General features: G+C 48.0%; 1 protein-coding gene and 1 pseudogene across 1 annotated transcript; one reads left to right on the top strand and one right to left on the bottom strand.

The window, feature by feature from the left end:
- Positions 1 to 841: 841 nt before the first annotated feature.
- Positions 842 to 2,655, top strand: LOC136455112 (long-chain-alcohol oxidase FAO1-like; annotated as a pseudogene).
- A 10,777-nt stretch (positions 2,656 to 13,432) lies between these two features.
- LOC136453016 (heavy metal-associated isoprenylated plant protein 28-like) lies at positions 13,433 to 14,099 on the bottom strand. Its single transcript, XM_066453594.1, has 2 exons — positions 14,000 to 14,099; positions 13,433 to 13,894 (listed from the first exon to the last, which is right to left on the bottom strand). Exons 1-2 carry the CDS (start codon positions 14,003 to 14,005, stop codon positions 13,433 to 13,435), a joined length of 468 nt encoding a protein of 155 aa, XP_066309691.1. The 5' UTR covers positions 14,006 to 14,099.
- Positions 14,100 to 19,826: the final 5,727 nt, after the last annotated feature.

A 19,826-nucleotide genomic window follows, 5' to 3' on the forward strand; every position in this document is an offset into this window, starting at 1 on the left:
GGTCCATAAACTTTGTATGTCGTATTACTTAGGTCCATATCCCGCCACACGGGCTTATCGTGCTGATGTGGCATGATGACTAGGCTCGTCGAGCAAGTCATGGATGTGAGAGAAGTAGCATGCTGGTCACCAGCCATGGGCAGCAAGCTGCCGTCGCACACGTACAGCCTCTTCGCCTCCCAGCTCTCGCCGCGCCCATCCACGGCGCCGTCCTTCGGGCTAGACCCCATCCGGTAGCTGCCTATCTAAGAGCGGTGACGGCGCGGTGACGGCGCCACCACCGCCGCTGCGGCCGGAGTTCTGGCGTGAGAGGAGGAATGACGAGTGCGCGGTGGAGGTGGGCGTGCCCGGGCCGGAGCCCGGTGCCGGGAACAGGCCGAGGTCCTTGCGCGCCTTGGCCATGACGGTGTGGAGCAGCGCCTTGGGGCCGAAGGCGAGGCGTATCATCTCCTTCTCGCCGCGATCCTGGATGAGGAGGAAGCCCATGATCTTGGCGGCGTGGTCCGGGTCTAGCGCATGGATCCACGAGAACACCTTGGTGGCCTCGTAGGCGTCCATGGATGGCCCGCTCTACTCTGCCACCCACAACAAGCACGCACGCACCGGCACCACCAGAGAGCTTCCTTTTTCCTCTTCTTGGACCTGTGTTCTTGCAGCTACAGTGTGCTAGTACAAGAAAAGTGAGCAAGTTGTGCTCTGCTCAAGCTCGAGGCTGGCTGCTAGCTTCACTTCACTAGAGTAGGAGCTCACTTGGAGCGGCGCCAGGACACTGGGGCAGTGAGCGGCTGCTCCATTTCCTAAAGCCAAGCTCCGGAGGTCATAGTTCTTATGTCCCTTGGAGATGGTCTCCCCCTGCTTCTTCCCCGGCCTCAGCGGCGTGCGCATGCACGACGACGTCCGCAGGCACGACCTGTCCGTGCGTGCCTCCTCGCTCTCGCCACCCTCGGCAGCGGGCTACAGGATGTCCAGGTCTAGCGACACGCTGCTCCTCCTGCTCACGCTGGACCTCCTCCCTTGGTCAAGGCTCACCTTGGGCGGCCGCCACACCGACTTCTTCTGCACGCCCTCCATCTCGGGCCACGTCAGGATCTTCTGCGACGGCATCAACGACGACGTCTTGCCCTCGCACACGTCTAGCACGAAGGAGCCCTCGGAGAGGAGCGCCCCCGTTGGCAGATCGCGCTTGTACGCGATGTACCGGCCGACGGGTCACGCGACGAAGCCGACGAAGAGCACGAACACGACGAAGGAAGCCAGGATCTTGGCCGTGAAGGCCGGCGACCTGGCATCACCGATGAGGATGACCGCGGCGGTGCAGGCACGGATGAAGCACGAGGTGATGTCGGTGATGAGCGACGCCATGAGCGTGATGTGGCCGAGGTTGGTGTTGAAGGCCCCCCTACTCCGGCGAGCTCTGCATCCTCGACCTCTCCAGCAACGCCTTCTCCGGCGCCATCCCGAGGTCCCTGTTCACCGCCTCCTCCATGTTGTAGGAGCTCTACATGTTTGAGAGGCAGGAGTACGTGCATGCCATGGACGCGGTCTGCGCCTGGCTCACGGTGATTGATGGGTGCCGAGAGGAGGGGTTCCAGTACGGCGGGTGCTGGCTCGCGGTGACCGGCGGCGCGGTCACACTGGCAGGCTGCAAGGCTGAGCATTTTGTACTCGAGAGCAACCCCAGCGACATGAACGGTCAGAGCAAGAAGTGTGTGGGCCTGGTGGCAGCGTGCATGAGCGACGGCATCACCAAGAAGTTGCTAATAGAGGCCAAGGTTTCCATCTCGGCGTGTGGCGCGCTCATGACGCCGCCTCTCCTCCACAACAGCGGGCTCAAGAACAGGCACATCGGCCACAACCTTCACCTGCACCCGGTGTCTATGGCGTGGGGCTACTTCCCAGATGGCACGCCGGAGGCAGCCGCGGAGCTCAGTGGCAAGTGCTACGAGGGTGGCATCATCATGACCATGCACCGTGTCACCGCTCGCACTATCATCCAGACGTCGGCGTTGGGGCCTGGGTGCTGGGCTTCGCTGATCCCTTGGGAGTCCGGCCGCGACATGAAGGAGCACATGCTCCGGTACGCACGCACCGTGCATGCCTTCGCCCCTAGTCCACGACCGCGGCGCGGGGCATGTGGACGGCGAGGGCCGCGTGCGCTGCGCCTCGAGCCGGGAAGACGTGGAGGAGCTCCGCAACGGGCTGTGCGAGGCGTTGCGCATCCTGGTGGCCGTCAGAGCGGCCGAGGTGGGCACCCACCGCAGCGACGGGCTCTGGCTGCGGTGCGACGGTGGCCTCTGCGACGAGGACCTGGAGGTGTTCCTCAACAAGGTGATAGTAGGGAAAGGCCCCATGCTCCTAGGGCCTGACACGTGGGCGCTCCATTGCTCAGTGCACCAGATGGGCAGTTGCCGGATGGGGTCTAGCCCAAAGGACGGCGCCGTGGATGGGCGCGGCGAGAGCTGGGAGGTGGAGGGGTTGTATGTGTGCGACGGCAGCCTGCTGCCCATGGCTGGTGACCATGCTACTTCTCTCACATCCATGACTTGCTCGACGAGGCTAGTCATCATGCCACATCAGCATGAGAAGCCCATGTGGCGGGATATGGACCTAAGTGATACATCATACAAAGTTTATGGATCCAAAAAGCCACTTTGAAAGTTGATGGACCTAACCGAAACCTCCTCACAAGTTAATAGACCTCTGGTGCATTTAACTCTTTTAAGAATATAAAACTCATCCAAACGGGCCCTATCGTATAGCAGAAAGTAGATTAGGATGCTAGAACTGTTAGCTGCAATACAACATCGGTTTTCTTTCTTTGAGATGAGGTGAGCGGTGAGGTTTTGTGCGCTCACCAAGCGGGGGTTATTGAACGGGCAGAATAAACTATTAGAGCAAGGAATATTACATGACCATCACAAATCTGAATCACTTCGCTAATAGAGTTGCGTGATAAGCCGAATAAAGGAAAACTATTCCTTTTTAGGTGAAGTGCTCCTTGTATCCGCCATTATATTCGTTTATATGGGCCGGGTTCTTTTTGCTACCATATGGGCCGGCTAATGCAAAATGTTCGCAAGCGTGCATATGGTGATATGCTGGATTCAAACCTCACCTGACTTTTTTTTTGCATACCTAGCATTCGGGCGTCCGGCCCCCTGGCGACATCCGGACATAGGTCCCAGGTAGCGCCCTTGTCCTCCACCACGTCTCATTCCCCACCGCGTCTCGTTCGCCACTACGCCCCTGACGTTGTTCCCCACCGCCCCTGTCCCCGTTCCTCCACCACGCCCCATTCCCCACCGCGCCCTTGTCCTGTTCTCCAACGCACCCCGTTCCCCACCGCGACCCCTGTCCCAAGAGCACGAAAACACTTTAAGTGTAACATCGCAAACATATGGGAAAACTATGTAGTGCAACATCGGAATATAAATACTGCAACATCGTAAAATTATGTATTGCAACATCGAAAAACATGTACTGCAACATAAAAAATTATGTGTTACAACATCGAAAATCATGTACTGCAACATCACAAAAATATATAGAGCAACATTAAAAACATATACTGCAACAATGAAAATTACGTGCTGCAACATCAAAATTCATGTACTGCAACATTGCAAAAATATGTAGTGCAACATCGAAAAAACATGTACTGTAACATCGAAAAATATGTACTACAACATCGAAAATTATGTACTGAAACATCGAAAATTATGTACTGCAACATCTCAAATAGTAGTACTGCAACATCGCAAAAATCAACCATGAAACATGGAAATGGAAACATTCAAAAATAATCTGTTACAACAACCTAAAATCCAATTGAAATATTCAAAAATCATCTGTTGCAACATCAAAAAACCCCATTTCAACACGGAGAAACAACAAAGGACGTACAAACAGCAAGGGGATGGGCTCGAGATGTAGGCTGCTCCAGCCCTGGCCCATCACCTTTGAGCTCGCTAGTGGGAGGAGGGAATAGGACCCCAGAGCTCGCCGGAACCCTAGCCACCGCCGTGTCCCTCAGATCTAGAGGAGGAGGATGACGAGGACGAGGACGAGGGCTCAGATCCAAAGGAGGAGGAGGAGGAGGAGGAGGAGAGATCAGATCCAAAGAAGGATCGACCTACCTCGTCGGAGCCGCAACCGTCGTCCTCACTCTGGGGGGGAGCGGGAGCCGGGTCACAATGGAGGTCCCTGAGGGAGGGAGGGAGGGAGGAAGGGAGCACAAGCGGGCATGCCTCGAGCGTGTCGTCTGTCCCGAGGAGCGTGCGGGCGTGGCAGCGAACGATCGAGGGCACGCAGTGGTTGATGGAAATGGCGAGGGGTTGGAGAAATTGATGCGGCTCTTCTTTTCTGTAGTGGCATGACTGTCGCTCTAATTGGGCCACAGGCCCAGGCGCGCGGCGCCTGGACGGGACAGACGCCCGCACAGTATCATTATCGTTTTTTTCTACTAACACACTATTGAAACCTATTCAGCCGTTCAAAATCAATCTAGATCTAGTTGCCCCATATCTTAGTTCCACTTCGGAATGTGAGTTTTTTCATGTGTTTTTATGTGAAAATAATTCATGAAATTAATGTATAGCTACTGTAGAATTTTATGCATTGTTAAGGGTCCTTAATGGTCGAAAGGACCCATGCAAGGGTAATAATAACTTATCTTGGAGAAAAGATGAGGTAGGTAAGTTAAAGTTGATCCTAACCAACTACTATCTCGATAGCTTGCCCATTTTCACTTTTTTGTCTCATGGAGGTAATGCTATGTCTTTTTTTGGGGGGGGGGGGGGGGGTGCTTAATATTTTAAATATCATATGGCAAGAGGGGAGGGGAGTTCATAAGATTGAGAGTACCCTTGTTATTTGGTGATAAGTGATTGTTAAGGCCAACAATTATGTTTATAGTTGAGTTGTTCAAAAACATCTCTTCGTTTGTGTATCTATAGGTGATGGAAAAGATTTGACGATCGAAGGTGATGGAAAGATCAAAAGGAGGTTCATGTCGATTGACCAAGAGACCAAGAGCAGTTAAGGATGGAAAAGAAGGTTTGGACAAAGGCTCAAAGTGGACGGCGGGTGATCATTGCCATGCACATAGAAGGCAAGAGTGCACAAGGAAGGTAATGAAGACAACATTGATTGAAGTCATGGTAAGATCAATACTAAGTCAAGGCATGGGGCCTTGGTAGAAGTGGATGTTGCCAGGCCGAAGACAAAGAGGATGGACAAAACAATATGATTGATCCTAAATCCCCATGCACCACCCTTTCCATGTCATTAGATTATCCTTCGTGTGTGATGGAGTTGTTATTTGCAAAATCACCTGACATGGTCGAAGTTGCAGCATTACGCAGAGGATCAACATAGCATCAATTAGGAACCATGGACAAAATCCAAAGGGGTGCTGCATGGGAGTGTCGGTGCTTAATGACATTTTTTCTTTATTGACTAACATGTATGTTTTGGACAAATAGGTTAACATTAGGCCAAAACGCATGGACATGAAGAAGTGTACTCAAGTATTGATGAAAAGGACAACTTGTCATGTGTGGCTAGCATATGGATTGAAGGATCAAGAGTTAATGTTAGGCTACAATGTAAAGAAGCTGAAGACATTCACAAGGGTTGATGACAAGAAGATCAAGAACTCAAGATTGAAGATGAAAAGCAATCAAGAATCAATGCAAGTAGAGCAATCAAAGAACCAAGATCAAGTGGATCATGGATGAATCAAGTGTTACAAGTGAAGACTCGAAGTTGACGACCTCTCAATAGTTATGCTCATCAAGAAGAGGTTTTGAGTATGCAAAGGCTCGATCAAATGTTCAAGTGTGCAATGGCAGGGGCAATCCTGAAAAACATGTGATCCCAAGAGCTTGGTTGTGCGGTCAAAGGGACCGTGACACCTAAGAGGGGGGGTGAATTAGGCAACTTAAAAGTCTAACTCTAAACTATGGCATCTTTTTTCTATTCTTAGCGAAACCTATGCAAAAGATAAACTATCTAAATTTGCAACTATGGTTTTGCTAGTGTGTTGCTATCTCTACCGCAAAAGGAGTTATGCAAACAAGGTAAATGTAGAAGCTAAAGAGTAAGGTAGAGATATGCAAACTCCTATCGACGACTCTGGTATTTTTACCGAGGTATCAAGAAACGCACAAGCTTTCCCCTAGTCCTTGTTGGAGACCCTCGCAAGGAATCCCTCGCAAGGGCCAAGCTCCCAGTCGGGTAACTCCGTGGATAGCCCCGGGCCTTTCCCGTGCATAAGTGGGTCTCCGGTGTGCCTTCCGGCAAGCCTCTCCCGGACCACTCCACGCCGTCTCCACTGTCAAGCTTCCAGCCAAACCACCGCGGGCCTTGTTCCCTTCGGTACATGGTGGCGTCACACCACAAACACGATTGGTGTGATCTCGCAAGACTACAAGCCCATCCGATGTACAACAATGGTGCGCGCAAGCACCAAGTGATAAGGGGTGTGCAAACCTCACTAAACACTAGGCCTAAACCTAGAGCAAGCGCATAAGCGGTGGTCTAATCAACCTAAGCACTTCGTAAAGCACCTACGCTAATCACCTAATGAATCACTAAGCACTATGCAAGTAGAGATCACTAAAATAGTATATTAACAGTCTTGGTATGTTTCCTTAGCTCCACTATTCTTAAATGGTCGGTTGGAGGTCTATTTATAAGCCCACTGAGAAAGTAGTCGTAGGGGACGAAACCCACCTTTCTACTATAGACCGGACGCTGCTGTCGTCCTGACCGGACGCGTCCGGTCGTCCCGACCGTTGGAGCGTGCGTGTTAATCAGACGCACTACCGAGTCCGGTCACTGTTGATCAGACGTGTTCGGTCACGCTGTCGCCACTTTGGAACCACTCTAGACTTGATCGGACGCTGTAGTTCCTGCGTCCGGTCGATTATCCGCCAGCATCCAGTCAATGCTGAATGTGTTGTCGAGATGATGAAGAGTGCCATCATCGCGTCTGATTAGTTTTAATCTTCATCGTTCGGTCACTGCCGCTGACGCCTATGGTTGCCGAGCATCTTGATCGGACGCGTCCGGTCGTTATAAGGGTCATGTCCGGTCACCTCTGTGAAGCTCATTTCTTCGCGATCTTACGTCTGGCTTGGTTCCTATCTTCGTGCTTGGACTTTGCTTGATATCTTGGGTCTTCTCTTGTGCTTCTAGGGTTTTGCTTATGGTGTTGATCGTGGGATCATCATGTCGCCTTCGTTCAAGTCATGTCTTGCACCCTATTGAACTACAAAACATTTACTTGTAAATTCATTAGTCCAATTTGGTTGTGTTGGTCATCAAACACTAAAATCCAAAGTAAATGGACCTAGGGTCCATTTTCCTTACAATCTCCCCCTTTTTGGTGATTGATGACAACACGACCAAAACAAGCAAATAATAAAAAATTGAGAATTTAAAAACTATTTACTTGCTAGGATGCAATGCAAAGGGCAATGTTATATGATGCTAAAAGATACCACATGTAAACATCTTTGGAAACCTATCTTGCCCTTGCAAATGTCCTCATGCGGCATTATGGATTTAAGCCTCCCCCTAACTCCATAATCCACTATCCTTCCTTTCTCAGACCATTACCACTTGTAAATTATTATGATCGGGCTTGCTTTTAGTCCTACAAATTCTCTCCCTTTGGAATCAAACACCAAAAAGGAAGATATTAGTAGCACAAGAGAAGGTCAAACTTTGTGATCCATTGTATGTGGAGTGGAATAGGTCACAAAATTTGACTCTCACATTACATAGACTAAGCTCCCCCTAAATATATATACATATGATGAAGAATGTTGTTTATGCATAATTGACAAATTAATGATCAGGAGAGTTTAAGCTATATTATGCATGGAGAAAACATATAAATACCAAAGTGAAATCAACATGATGATATCGGTCTAGAAATACCACATGTGGAAACCAATTTGATTTATACCACTTGTAATAGGTGTTGGATATTTGAAGTATGATGCTTAACTCTGGGGACTCCATTTTCCTTGCAATGAGACTACTACTTACATGATAAGCTTGAAAATGTGTTAGTCTCAAAGCATCCAACTTGTAGAGTAACCTCCCCCTAAGTTTGTGCACACAAGTATAGAATACTTATAGGAGACATGCACATTGATTTTAGAATAAAAAATGCCACTTGAAAGATGACATCATATGAATGCGAAAATCATTTTCAAAAGTGATATTCGGGAGAAATTATCTACAATTTGGACTTTGGCACATATTAGATGAACAATTGTAAAACAAGCTATGTGTCGTGCTCCTAAACAATTTAAACCATGTAGGTTTGCTCCAAGGGTTAAGAGTGAAACCGAGCAAGCCTACCATAAGATATACCTAGTGTATTCAAGACAAAAGATTAAACATGCAAATGCAAACCTAGGCATGAAAATGAATTAGATGTTATTTGAAATTGTAAGAAATTAAATCTAGTTACCTAACATGGGGAGGGGAATTTGGGTCCATAGTGTTCACTAACCCACTTGGCAATTACCTTATCCATAATGATGCACCCCATGAAATGCACCCATACTTTACCAAGTCTCTAAATTCCCCGAAGTCCATTGGACTTCTCACTTCTCTTTCGAGATCCAAACCATCTTGGTGCTCTTCATATTGGAAATAATTTCCTTTGGCACCCAAATATGTTTGGCTCCAATGTTGGCTTCTTGTTCACCTTGATGGTCACCACCTTGTCATTTTTATTCTTCTTCAAGAGATAAGGTGTGGAGGCCTTTTTGTCCACCTTGTTGGTGTAGGTGTTGGAGAGCTTGCTTGTTTTCTTTTTATTTTTCTCTTTCTTCTTAGTTCCTCCCCCATTTTTCACTTTGCACTCATAGGACTTGTGACCTTCCTTGTGGCACATGTAGCAAACTACAGCTTGTCCTTCATAAAGCTTTTTCACTCCCTTGACGGTGTTATCTTGATGAAGTTGGGCTTGCTCCGTCTTGCCTTCCACTTGAGTCAAGTCCTTGGTGAGGCGAGCCACTTCTTGCTTGAGCTGCTCGTTCTCCATTGCGATCTCTTGTGTGCATGTTTCTACAACAACTTTCTCAATACAAACTTGATTGCACAAGGGTGAGTCTAAACATAAATCATTATAAAGAAGTGGAGCCATCCTTTTTAGGCATATCAAAAATTAAACCTTTCTTTTTAGGTGCCTCGGTGGGGGTTGTACCGACGGCTTCAAGATTAGCAACTTTATTAGTTAGCTCATCACAATGTTTGCACATGGTTTCTATTTTAGCGAGCAAACTTTTATAATCAACTTGTGAGCTAGCTAACTTTTCCTTTAATTTTTAATTTTTCTTTACAAGTTGCTCATCATTGATTGTGCAATTATTTGTGTTTGCACTAGTCTCAAGTTGCTCAATTTTAGTAGATAGCTCCATATTAAGATTGTCAAAAGTTTTATATTGTTCAAGCAAAGTGGCATAAGCTTGTTGTGAGCTATCTAGTTTTTCTTTTAATTTTTCAAGCTTCTTTTGTTGACTAGTGCAAACTTTAGCAAAGTTAAAATTTTGTTGCTCAATTTCACCATAAGAAGGTAACTCATCATCACTATCACTATCATTGTCACTATCACTAGGGATAGGTTTTTTGTTACCTCGTGCCATAAGGCACACACGTGAGGTGCTTGATGATGAGTGCTTGTGCCCGCGCCTCTTGTGGTGGTCTTCTTCACTTGAAGAATCGTCCCATAACCTTATTGATGTGAAGGCTTTGTCCTTGCACGCCTTCTTCTTTGTCTTGGGTGTGGGCTTGTTTGGACAAACATCCACAAAGTGTCCCAACTCGCCGCATCCATAGCATCCTTTCTTTCTTTGGTCATTTCTTTGATTGGTGAAGATGAAATCTTAAATTTAGATGGGCACACCCTTGACATTGAGCCTTTGGATCATCTTTCTACACCTTGTTGATAAGTTTGATTGATTCTTCATTAAGGTTGGAGATGGAGGAGGAAGATTGATCATCATCACTTGAATCTTCATCATCATCATCATTATCATCCTCATCTTCTTCTTTATCTTCACTTGAGGAGTATGAGCTTGAGCTTGTATCAACTTGCTTGCCCTTCATCTTCTCTTTCTCACTACATGCAAGGGCTTTGCCTTTGCTTAATGAAGATGCTTCTTCTTAACCCATCTTGCGTGATATTTCAAATGCCACTATCTTACCAATGACTATGGCCAGGGTCATGGCGCTCAAGTCCTTCATGTTATGAAGGATGGTGAAGATGCTTGCATATTTCTTTTATGGTAGCACGGAGATGATCTTCCTCACGATGTCTGCATCGTCTAGCTTTGTTAATCCTATTGAATGGAGCTCATTGATAATTAGATTCAAACGAGAATACATATCACGAACAAGCTCATCATCATTCATTTTAAAAGAATCATAATTTTGTTTAGCTAGACAATGTTTTTGCTCACGTACATTAGTTGTGCCGTCATGGAGCTCTTAGAGTTTTAACCAAATTTCATGTGCCGTATTTAAAGTGAACACTTGGTTAAACACATCCATGCTAAAAGATTCAAACAAGCAATTTTTAGCTCTAGCATTAAAATGAATTTTTTTTCTTCACTCTTTGTGAGTTTATCGGGATTCTTAATGGGTTTCATCCCATCACGAGTGACTCTCCAAACACCCAAATCTATCGCCTCAAGGTGATAAGCCTTTCTAGCTTTGTAGTAGGAGAAGTTAGTGTCGTCAAAGTGTTGAGGCCTAGAGATATCTATCCCAACCACTCTAAATAGCGTCGGCTCAACGGCGGTGAAGCCAAAGGTCCAAATTGAGCCAACCGGCTCCGATACTGATTGAAAGGGACCATGACGCCTAAGAGGGGGGGTGAATTAGGCAACTTAAAAGTCTAACTCTAAACTATGGCCTCTTTTTCTATTCTTAGCAAAACCTATGCAAAAGATAAACTATCTAAATATGCAACTATGGTTTTACTAGTGTGTTGCTATCTCTATCGCAAAAGGAGTTATGCAAACAATGTAAATGCGGAAGCTAAAGAGTAAGATAGAGATATGCAAACTCTCATCGACAACTCTAGTATTTTTACCGAGGTATCGAGAAGTGCGCAAGCTTCCCCCTAGTCCTCGTTGGAGCCCCTTGCAAGGGCCAAACTCCCGATCGGGTAACTCCGTGGATAGCCCCGAGCCTTCCCCACGCGCAAGTAGGTCTCCGGTGTGCCTTCTGGCAAGCCTCTTCCGTACCGCTCCCTGCCGTTTTCACTATCAAGCTTCTGGCCGAACCGCCGCAGGCTTTGTTCCCTTCGGTACACGGTGGCGGTCGCACCACAAACGCGGTTGGTATGATCTCGCAAGACTACAAGCCCCTCTAATGTACAACAATGGTGCACGCAAGCACCAAGTGATAAGAGGTGTGCATAAGCGGTGGTCTAATCAACCTAAGCACTTCGCAAAGCACATACGCTAATCACCTAATGAATCACTCTATGCAAGTGGAGATCACTAAAATGGTGTATTAACCTTAATATGTTTCCTCAGCTCCACTATTCTCAAATGGCCGATTGGGGGTTCTATTTATAAGTTTCACTGAGAAAGTAGCCGTTGGGGATGAAACCCACCTTTCTGCTACTGACCGGACGCTGCTATCGTTTTGACCGGACACGTCAGGTCATCCCGACGGTTGGAGCACGCGCGTTGATCGGACGCACTGCCGAGTCCGGTCACTGTTGATCGGATGCGTTCGGTCGCGCTGTCGCCGCTCTAGAACCTCTCTGGACTCAATCGAACGCTGCAGTTCCTGCGTCCGGTCGATTATCCGCCAGCGTCCGGTCAATGCGGAATGTGTTGCCGAGATGATGAACAGTGCCATCGTCGCGTCCGGTCAGTTTTAGTTCTCAGCGTCCAGTCGCTGCTGCTGACGCCTATGGTTGCCGAGCATCTCGATTGGACGCGTCCGGTCGCTATAAGGGTCACGTCCGGTCACCTCTGTGAAGCTCGTTTCTTCACGATCTTACGTCCGGCTTGCTTCCTATCTTCGTGCTTGGACTTTGCTTGTAGGTCTTCTTTTGTGCTTCTAGGGTCTTACTTATGGTGTTGATCGTGGGATCATCATGTCGCCTTCGTTCAAGTCACGTCTTGCACCCTATTGAACTACAAAACATTTACTTGCAAATTCATTAATCTAATTTAGTTGTGTTGGTCATCAAACACTAAAATACAAAGTAAATGGACCTGGGGTTCGTTTTCCTTACATGCGGGAGTCCAACAGGACAAGTTTTTGCCTCAATCAGAGTTCATTGGAGGAAGTTAGAGGTGAGATTAGAAAAGAATGCACTCAACAAACAATATGGTGGAGAAGAAATTGCACTCATTGAACACTTGGATCCGAGTCCGGCCAGTGTCTCTCTGTTGGGAACTTGACCTTGCAGAACGCAGTCCTGAATGGCCTAATGATTTAGTCTTCATTTCGTCAAAAGAATCCGGCTTCGTCGAAAGTTGGCTTCATCTAAAGTATTAGGCTTCGTCGAAAGTTGGCTTTGTCAAAAGTATCAGACTTCGTCTTGTGAATCAAATTGCCATCAGGCTTCGTCAAATGAATGAAATTACCCTTAAGAAAGTGCAAATATGTGTGTTGAGCATAATAATAATAGGGTAAGAAGGGAAGAATAGCCTGTGTAGTGAAGTCGAAGACTCACCCCCTATAAATACCCCCTAAACATGTATAGTAGCGAAGGAGGGGACCTCTATAAATACCCTTGACATGTACTATTCAGGGACATGAAATACATACTCTGTGGAGTCCATGATACTCTTCGATGTTCGTGTAAGTTATCTTGCACCCAACACTCTCAGAGAAGGGCACTATGCAATGAATGCACCGAACGGTCCATCCAGGAGAAGTTGAGTGCACCAGACAATCTTGGTCACATTGAGAGAGGCTAAGGTTTGTTGGACCTCAAGGAGAGCAGAATGTGAGGATCAAGTGTGAGATGTAGTGTTAGGGATATGTGTTGGCATGAGAGACACACATATAAGAGTGATCTCATTGTTTGTAGATGTGAGGCAGCCATGAAAGTTCGCGAGCCGGAGCACTTGAGATCATGTGTAATCTTCCGGTGAAGGTGGTGGCCTTGTTAAAGAACAAGTGTCAAGAAAAATACTAGAAATTGACTTTGTTTCTTCATGAGATTAAGTTGCAAATAAATGGATTTACCAAGACAATATCAGTGAGACAATTATAGAATTTCAAGCACAATTTCAACATAAATCAGCTGTGATCGTGAGGGGCTGTTAGAATAAGAAGTAATTGTAACAAATCTTTTCGATGTAATATGTGATCGGTACAGATTATACATCTCATTTTTACATGTCTGTCTGTCTGTCTGACATGGGGATCCTGTCAATCACATGACGGAGCACCCCTGCGCGTTCTCGTCACTGAAGTAGTCGGTGGCCCTGGTGCCGGCAACGGCCGAGTTGGCACCGTGGTGGTAGTATGCGCCGTACATGCGCGAGTCGTCGTAGCCATGCTTGTAGTAGTTGTACGAGGACGTGGGCCGCGCCGCGTGGCTGGCGTGCGCCGCCAGGCCCGCGGCGCCGGGCTGGTACAGGAGCTGCTGCTCCGCCAGGACGTGCGCGGCGCCGGCGCCGGCCCCGGCGGCGTACGGGAGCGGCCACAGGACGGCGCGCCGGCCCGTCCGCCGCAGCGCCTTGAGCACCTTCTTCTGCTCCACGTCCCCGTTCACCGTCACTTTCTGCTGCGCCATGTCGATCTCCACGTCGTGCACGCCTTCCAGCCGCTGGACCGCCTTCCGGATCTTCTTCTCGCACCCGGGGCAGTCCATGTGCACGCACATCTCCACGAGCTGTAGGTGATGTAGTATCAGCAGATGAAATCAGTACGTAAGACGCAGCAGGGATCCCAGTAGATTATATTGCAAGAAAAACGCACGCATAACGCGGAAACTCACCGTCATTTTTGTCCTTTTGGAGTTGTGTGGATCGATCACTTCTGCAGTTCTGCAGGTATCTTATCAGGCTGTGTTGGCAATGGCGAGGCTAGTTCAGCTGGTGCCTGATGGTGATGAAGAAATACAGGTTGTTTCTGTGTCAACAAGTTGTGTATGTATCCCCCGTATATACTCATCCTGAGTCGTTCTTGACGATCTTGAACGCGGTTCCCACTCCGGGAAGCATGTGCCATGGCTGATGGTCGGCAGGCCAAGGAGTTGACGAACAATTTTCTGTTTTGTACTCAACATGCACCGACTGCTTCCTTCGCGCTCCACCTCCGCATTCAACTCCGGTTCTGGTGCATAGAAAACGACGCCGATGCTGACATGAAAACTCATGCAGGGGCAGATGGGCGCTGGACGCATGGGCTGGCCGGGAGCACGCACGCACGCAAGCAACCGCCCGCGGCCCGCCGGCCGCGCCTCGCGGGCATGCACGTTCGAGGACCAAACGCTCGCTGCTGTGCGAGGGGCCGGCCGGCTTCCGATCCGTCGGCGTAAATGGAGTAGGCCAGAAGGAGACGTCGGCTCTTACGGTCTTGCGGAAGCGATGCACCGTGTCGCGCTCTTCGGAACACAGGGCGGGGGCGGGGGCGGCGCCCGGCGGTGGCCCAACAAACTTGGCTATATTTGTTTGCGGGCCTCCCAGCCTAATGAACATGTTTAGATGGGCTGGGTTACAGCTCCAGACCCACTATGCTCCCGTGCTTCAGCTCACCACTCCTTTTTTTTTTCTCAAAAAAAAAAGCTCACCACTCCTTTCAACTCCAGAATCCAGACCCACTATGCTCACACTGTAGTAGTTATGTTCACCAGTTTCTTTTTTTTTATAAAGACTCGTTCATCGACCAGTTAAATATATCGCTAGAGGTTTACAGCTGGTCCTTTCGATGAAATGGTATTATCGTTATAGCCTTTAGGTGCCTGACGTCTCGCGTCGGATCAAATGAATCACTCTTGACAAGTTGACAGCTGACCACATTTGTGCAATGATGTTTGCCTGTTTGGCCAATTTATGCCCCGTTCGGATCTGTTGGACTTCTACTTTAGAGTTCTAGTTCCACGTGGCTTCAACACCATTCATATTTGTTAGATTACTGTTTAACTTAACGTGAAGTTATTCAGATGCATGTGACAGGGAATAATTTAACTTGACTAAGTAGTACTTAAGGTGGCGAGGACATCTATACTAAAATAACAAAATACTGTAGAGGAATAATTGAGATTTGACTCTCCGGAATGTCTATTGTTATGTATGTACTGTAGATTTTTTATTTAGGTAGTTGGATTTGTTTTGTAACATAATGGGTCATAGATAGATTAGGAATGAAAACGGATGGAAATAAGCGGGAAAACCCCTATCACGTTTCCGTTTTCTAGCCAATTAAGCCGTCGTGGAAAGAACGAGCAAAAGAAACACGTGCTACTGCTATGTAAGGACAACTACAACGGTGTTAGCCTCAAAATAAAATGACAAGCCGCATAGATACATGAGTTTTGAAGCGACCAATCTTACATCGCATGCTACTTTTATTGCATCATAGTCACGTAATAGGCATTGTAGGTTTTATAGTTTTTGTTGGAACTTTAGCCTGTTTTTTTTCCTAGTATGGTTTGCTTTTTTGTCACAAAGCGCTTTTGAGTGGTGGTTCTACCTTTTTATCAAAGCAAGCAACTATTACTTCTACAAGCTGCTATGTCGTCTTGCGAAACCCCTAATGAAGCTAATCCTTGTTGCAAACGTAAAGGCTTGGACTACTAGGCAAACTTAGCGTTGCGGAAGGCTAAGGCCCTATTTGGCGCGACTCCACTTCACTAATAAAGCCATTTTTTTGTGTGTTTCAGCTCCATAAACAGCTTCATTGGTGGAGCTAGAGCCATTTTGATAAATCGTTTGACAAAACAGCTCGACACAGAGTTCCTTGAAACATGCTTGTCGGCGTTTCGAGTTGCCACCGACTAGTAAATTTCTAATATTGTGCGTCTGGCTCGGATGGTGTGCTAAGAGGACACGAAGTTTATACTGGTTCGAGCAGAATGTCCCTACGTCCAGTTCGTTGTTGCTGCTCGTGTTAGTAGCACTGAAAGTTTGTAGTAGGGGTTACAAACAGTCGAGAGAGGGACATGTCCCAAGTCTCTGGTGAGAGGAGCGAACGGGTGCCGAGAGCTCGGTCGCTTCCCGGTTGTATGCTTATGTGTTCTGGTCGGTTCAGAGTTTGATGGATTCGAGTCCCAATTGATGCGATGTGTTGCGATGCCCTTTATGGGACGTCATGTTTTCCCTTTTATAGGCCAAGGGAAAGCACGGGTTATAGTTGCGGGAAAAGAGGAGGATGAGAAGGAGAAGAAGTCCTCCAGGATCGCTGGGTCCTTCTTTTCCTTCATGTGGGTCGTGCCGACCCTGTAGACGTCAACAGGGATAGCTCCATGTCGTGGCCCTGTCCGTCATTGGCGCCATGCGCAGGCGTCGTCTCCCGGTCATGGCGCTCCACTTCGTCCTAGCGAACGTCGTGGTAAACTAACGCGCCTGTCAGTGCTTGTACGAGGGTTAGGCAGAACAGCACCGGTACGCCCGACGCTGTTCCTTATGTAAATCCCCAAGTATGGCCCGTTACGGCCATGGGTTATATCGGGGCGTGTCGGTCACCTTTCTGGTGTCAGAGCTTTGACCCAGGTCCATTCGCTTGGACCTGGAGTGGTTGGCGGCGGAATGAGTCTTCGTCGGACGAGACGAATCCCCTGGCCTCGGGGTCGGTCGAGGCGGAGTCCCCCCCAGAGGCCGGGCGAGGCGGAGCCAGCCCTCAGAGGCTGGCGCGAGGCGGAGCCCGCGACCTCGGTGTCGAGCGAGGCGGAGCCAACCCTCAGAGGTCGGGCAAGATGGAGCCCGCGGCCTCGGGATCGGGCGAGGCGGAGCTCGCCCTCAGAGGTTGGACGAGTCGGAGCGCAAACCCAAGGGTCAGGCGAGGCGAAGCCCGCCCCTAGAGGTCGGGCGAGGTGGAGCCAGCCCTCAGAGGTCGAGCGAGGCGGAGTCCGTAGCCTCGGTGTCGAGCGAGGTGAAGCCCACCCTCAGAGGTCAGGCGAATCAGAGCGCAAACCCAAGGGTCGGGCGAGGCGGAGCCCGCCCTCAGAGGTCGGGCGAGGCGGAGCCCGTGGCCTTGGTGTCGAGCGAGGCGGAGTCCGCGACCTCGATGTTGGGTGAAGCGGAGCCTGCCCCCAGAGGCCGAGCGAGGCGGAGCTTGCACACCTAGGGTCGGTTGGAGCTGTAGTCGCGCTCTTGACTGCTCGGATAAATCAATGTTGATGGTTATTAGCTCCTTCTCTTCGGGTACCCTAGTATTGATCCCCGACAATGCTCTCACAGAACGCCATACAGGACGAAGTGAAAAGCCGGATGAAGCCACTATTTTTGGCTTCATCCCACCTCAAACCTCTGAGAGAGCACAATTGAAGGGGCTTTCTGGATAAAGCCGTTTTGTTTTACCCTGTTTGACACAAAACAGCTCCTGAAATAGATGAAGAAGTCCTGCTAAACAGGACCTAAGTATTTTCATGGACAGTTCCAGACAGTTTTCAATAGAGAAACGGATAAGAGCATTCCCTATACATGCAGTGCTGCGCATTTGTGCCGACAATGCTACTCAAGGTGCGAAAGGAATCCGCTCCCACGTCGGAATTACACACCTGTACGCAATTTCAAAGTTGATTGCCACAATGCCATCGGAAAAGGCAAGCTTTCCGTGTACTGCATAAAGATCGATCAAACGGTCTGTTTGCTTGTTAATTTCTAGACTAATAAATCCGACGGATACTGATTTGTTGTGAGAGAAAAACACTAACTGAAACCATGAAAGCACTCTAAAGTGCACTTTCCCCCAAATCTTTTAGTAGCTTTAGTTCAGGGTTAGCTTTCAATTTTTCCTCCAAGAGAAGGCCCACTCCTGGTCGAAAAGGGCGAAAGAAGCAATAGTAAGTGGCAATCGCACAGTTGAGTACTTGTACTAGCGGCTAAAGTCATCTCTAAAAAAATTGGAATGGAACATAAAAATAATAATGAGATCCAAACATTTGGATTATTGAATAAGACCATTTTAGAATCCAAATAGGTCTTGTTATCAATGTTCATCAAACGGTAATTACTCGGACACATATAGTTCAGCGCTTATTTAGGTTACATGACCACTTAAACGACCTACACTGTCAATTAAACAAGATAGAACGGTCGAATGAATGGACACAGTCGGTCATCGAGTAGCGTATGAACGGTGTGTAAGTGGACTACACGGCTGTTTAGGGTAACACTACATGTTAATTGGACATTTGCTCTATACGTACAAATTAAAGGCTGCTCAACTTCCAGCTTGTTTCAGCTTATTCTTCTCACATAACACTATTAAATTATCCAAATTAATCCAAAATCTACTGTGCAACGGATCAGCTGAACACGCCACTGATAAGTTTTTTTTCCTAAATCTACTGTACGAGAATAAGATCCGAAATAATCCGAAATCTACTGTACGAGAATAAGATCCAAACACTATCACCTTTTTTTATTCATAATTCAGATTCTATATTACTACTATCTACTAGAATAAATATGAGAATGAGATCTGAACAGATGCCAGCGCTTTTGCTAACTGTGTAGATCATTATAGACAGATATATTTCGATGATTTCACTATTCATAGAAATGATAGACAAATCGTAGACTTTTTGCCGCCGCCGATAAGTTTTTTTCCTGAGCTGGTCAAGTTTCTTCTTCCCTAAACGATGATTGGCCAGCATCGACTGACGTGGTGTTAACAGAGTGTTAACAGAGCCTGTTCACTTGGTCGTAAAGGATCGTAATCTCACACCAAACCAGCCAGCAGTAATAATCCACGATCGTATCAGCACCAGCCGAACGTGGAGATAATTGACACGTAGTGTCGACAGTAGCTAACCAGAGGATGTTAAAGAGCAGCACAAATCGCTTTCTTGAGGGCTACATGCATCTTCCCTTTCTTGGCTCTTCCCCTTGATTGCAGCGGAAAGCAACCCGGCTCCTGCATTAACGAAAGGATCTGTCTGGCTGACATTCAGTTTGTTTTCGTTCCTCCTATCAATTGAATTTTTTCCATGTACTTACAGTGTCTTCTAGCTATATTTACACTGTCTTATTACTAGATTTACAATGATTTCTTCAGTGTAATTTATTAAACACGGTGGTGTAATTTGGAGATAATACAAATATATGTCAAAATTTTCAGAAATGCTTTCAAATTATTTTTATGAATTGCAGATACCAGAGAAATATATTTTAATTTTTTTCATAAATTTTAAAACAAATTTTCCCAAATTGTGGTGGGACCCACCTCTCCAACCTTGTCCCTTCCCTTCCGTCACCTGTGCACTTCCCTTCCCTTCCCTTCCGTCGAATGCGCACGCAAACAGAGTCCGAAGAAGAAGCAGCAACGTTGATCCCGCCTGGGGCGGCCCTCCTCGTAGCCGGCCGTCGGCCCTCCTCGTCGCCGGCCGTCGGCCCTCCTTGTCGCCCTCCTCAAAGCCGGTTGTCGGCCCTCCTAGTCGTCGGCCACCGGCCCCGCGCCACGCCCGCCGGGCCGTGCGCCCGCCATGGTCGGGGCCGCGAGCTCTGAGGCTGGCCGCACCTGCTGCCTTGCGCGGCCCTCGCTAACTGCGCGTGCCTCGCCTGTTCGTCGGCTACGCCCCCTGCTAGCCGTTCGCGTAAGATCAGATAGCCAAAAATCAGTTGATTGGAGAGACCAAATCAACCGGTTGAGGTTTAGCA

This window comes from Miscanthus floridulus, chromosome 5 (genome assembly GCF_019320115.1).
Source record: "Miscanthus floridulus cultivar M001 chromosome 5, ASM1932011v1, whole genome shotgun sequence".
Classification (NCBI taxonomy): domain Eukaryota; kingdom Viridiplantae; phylum Streptophyta; class Magnoliopsida; order Poales; family Poaceae; genus Miscanthus; species Miscanthus floridulus.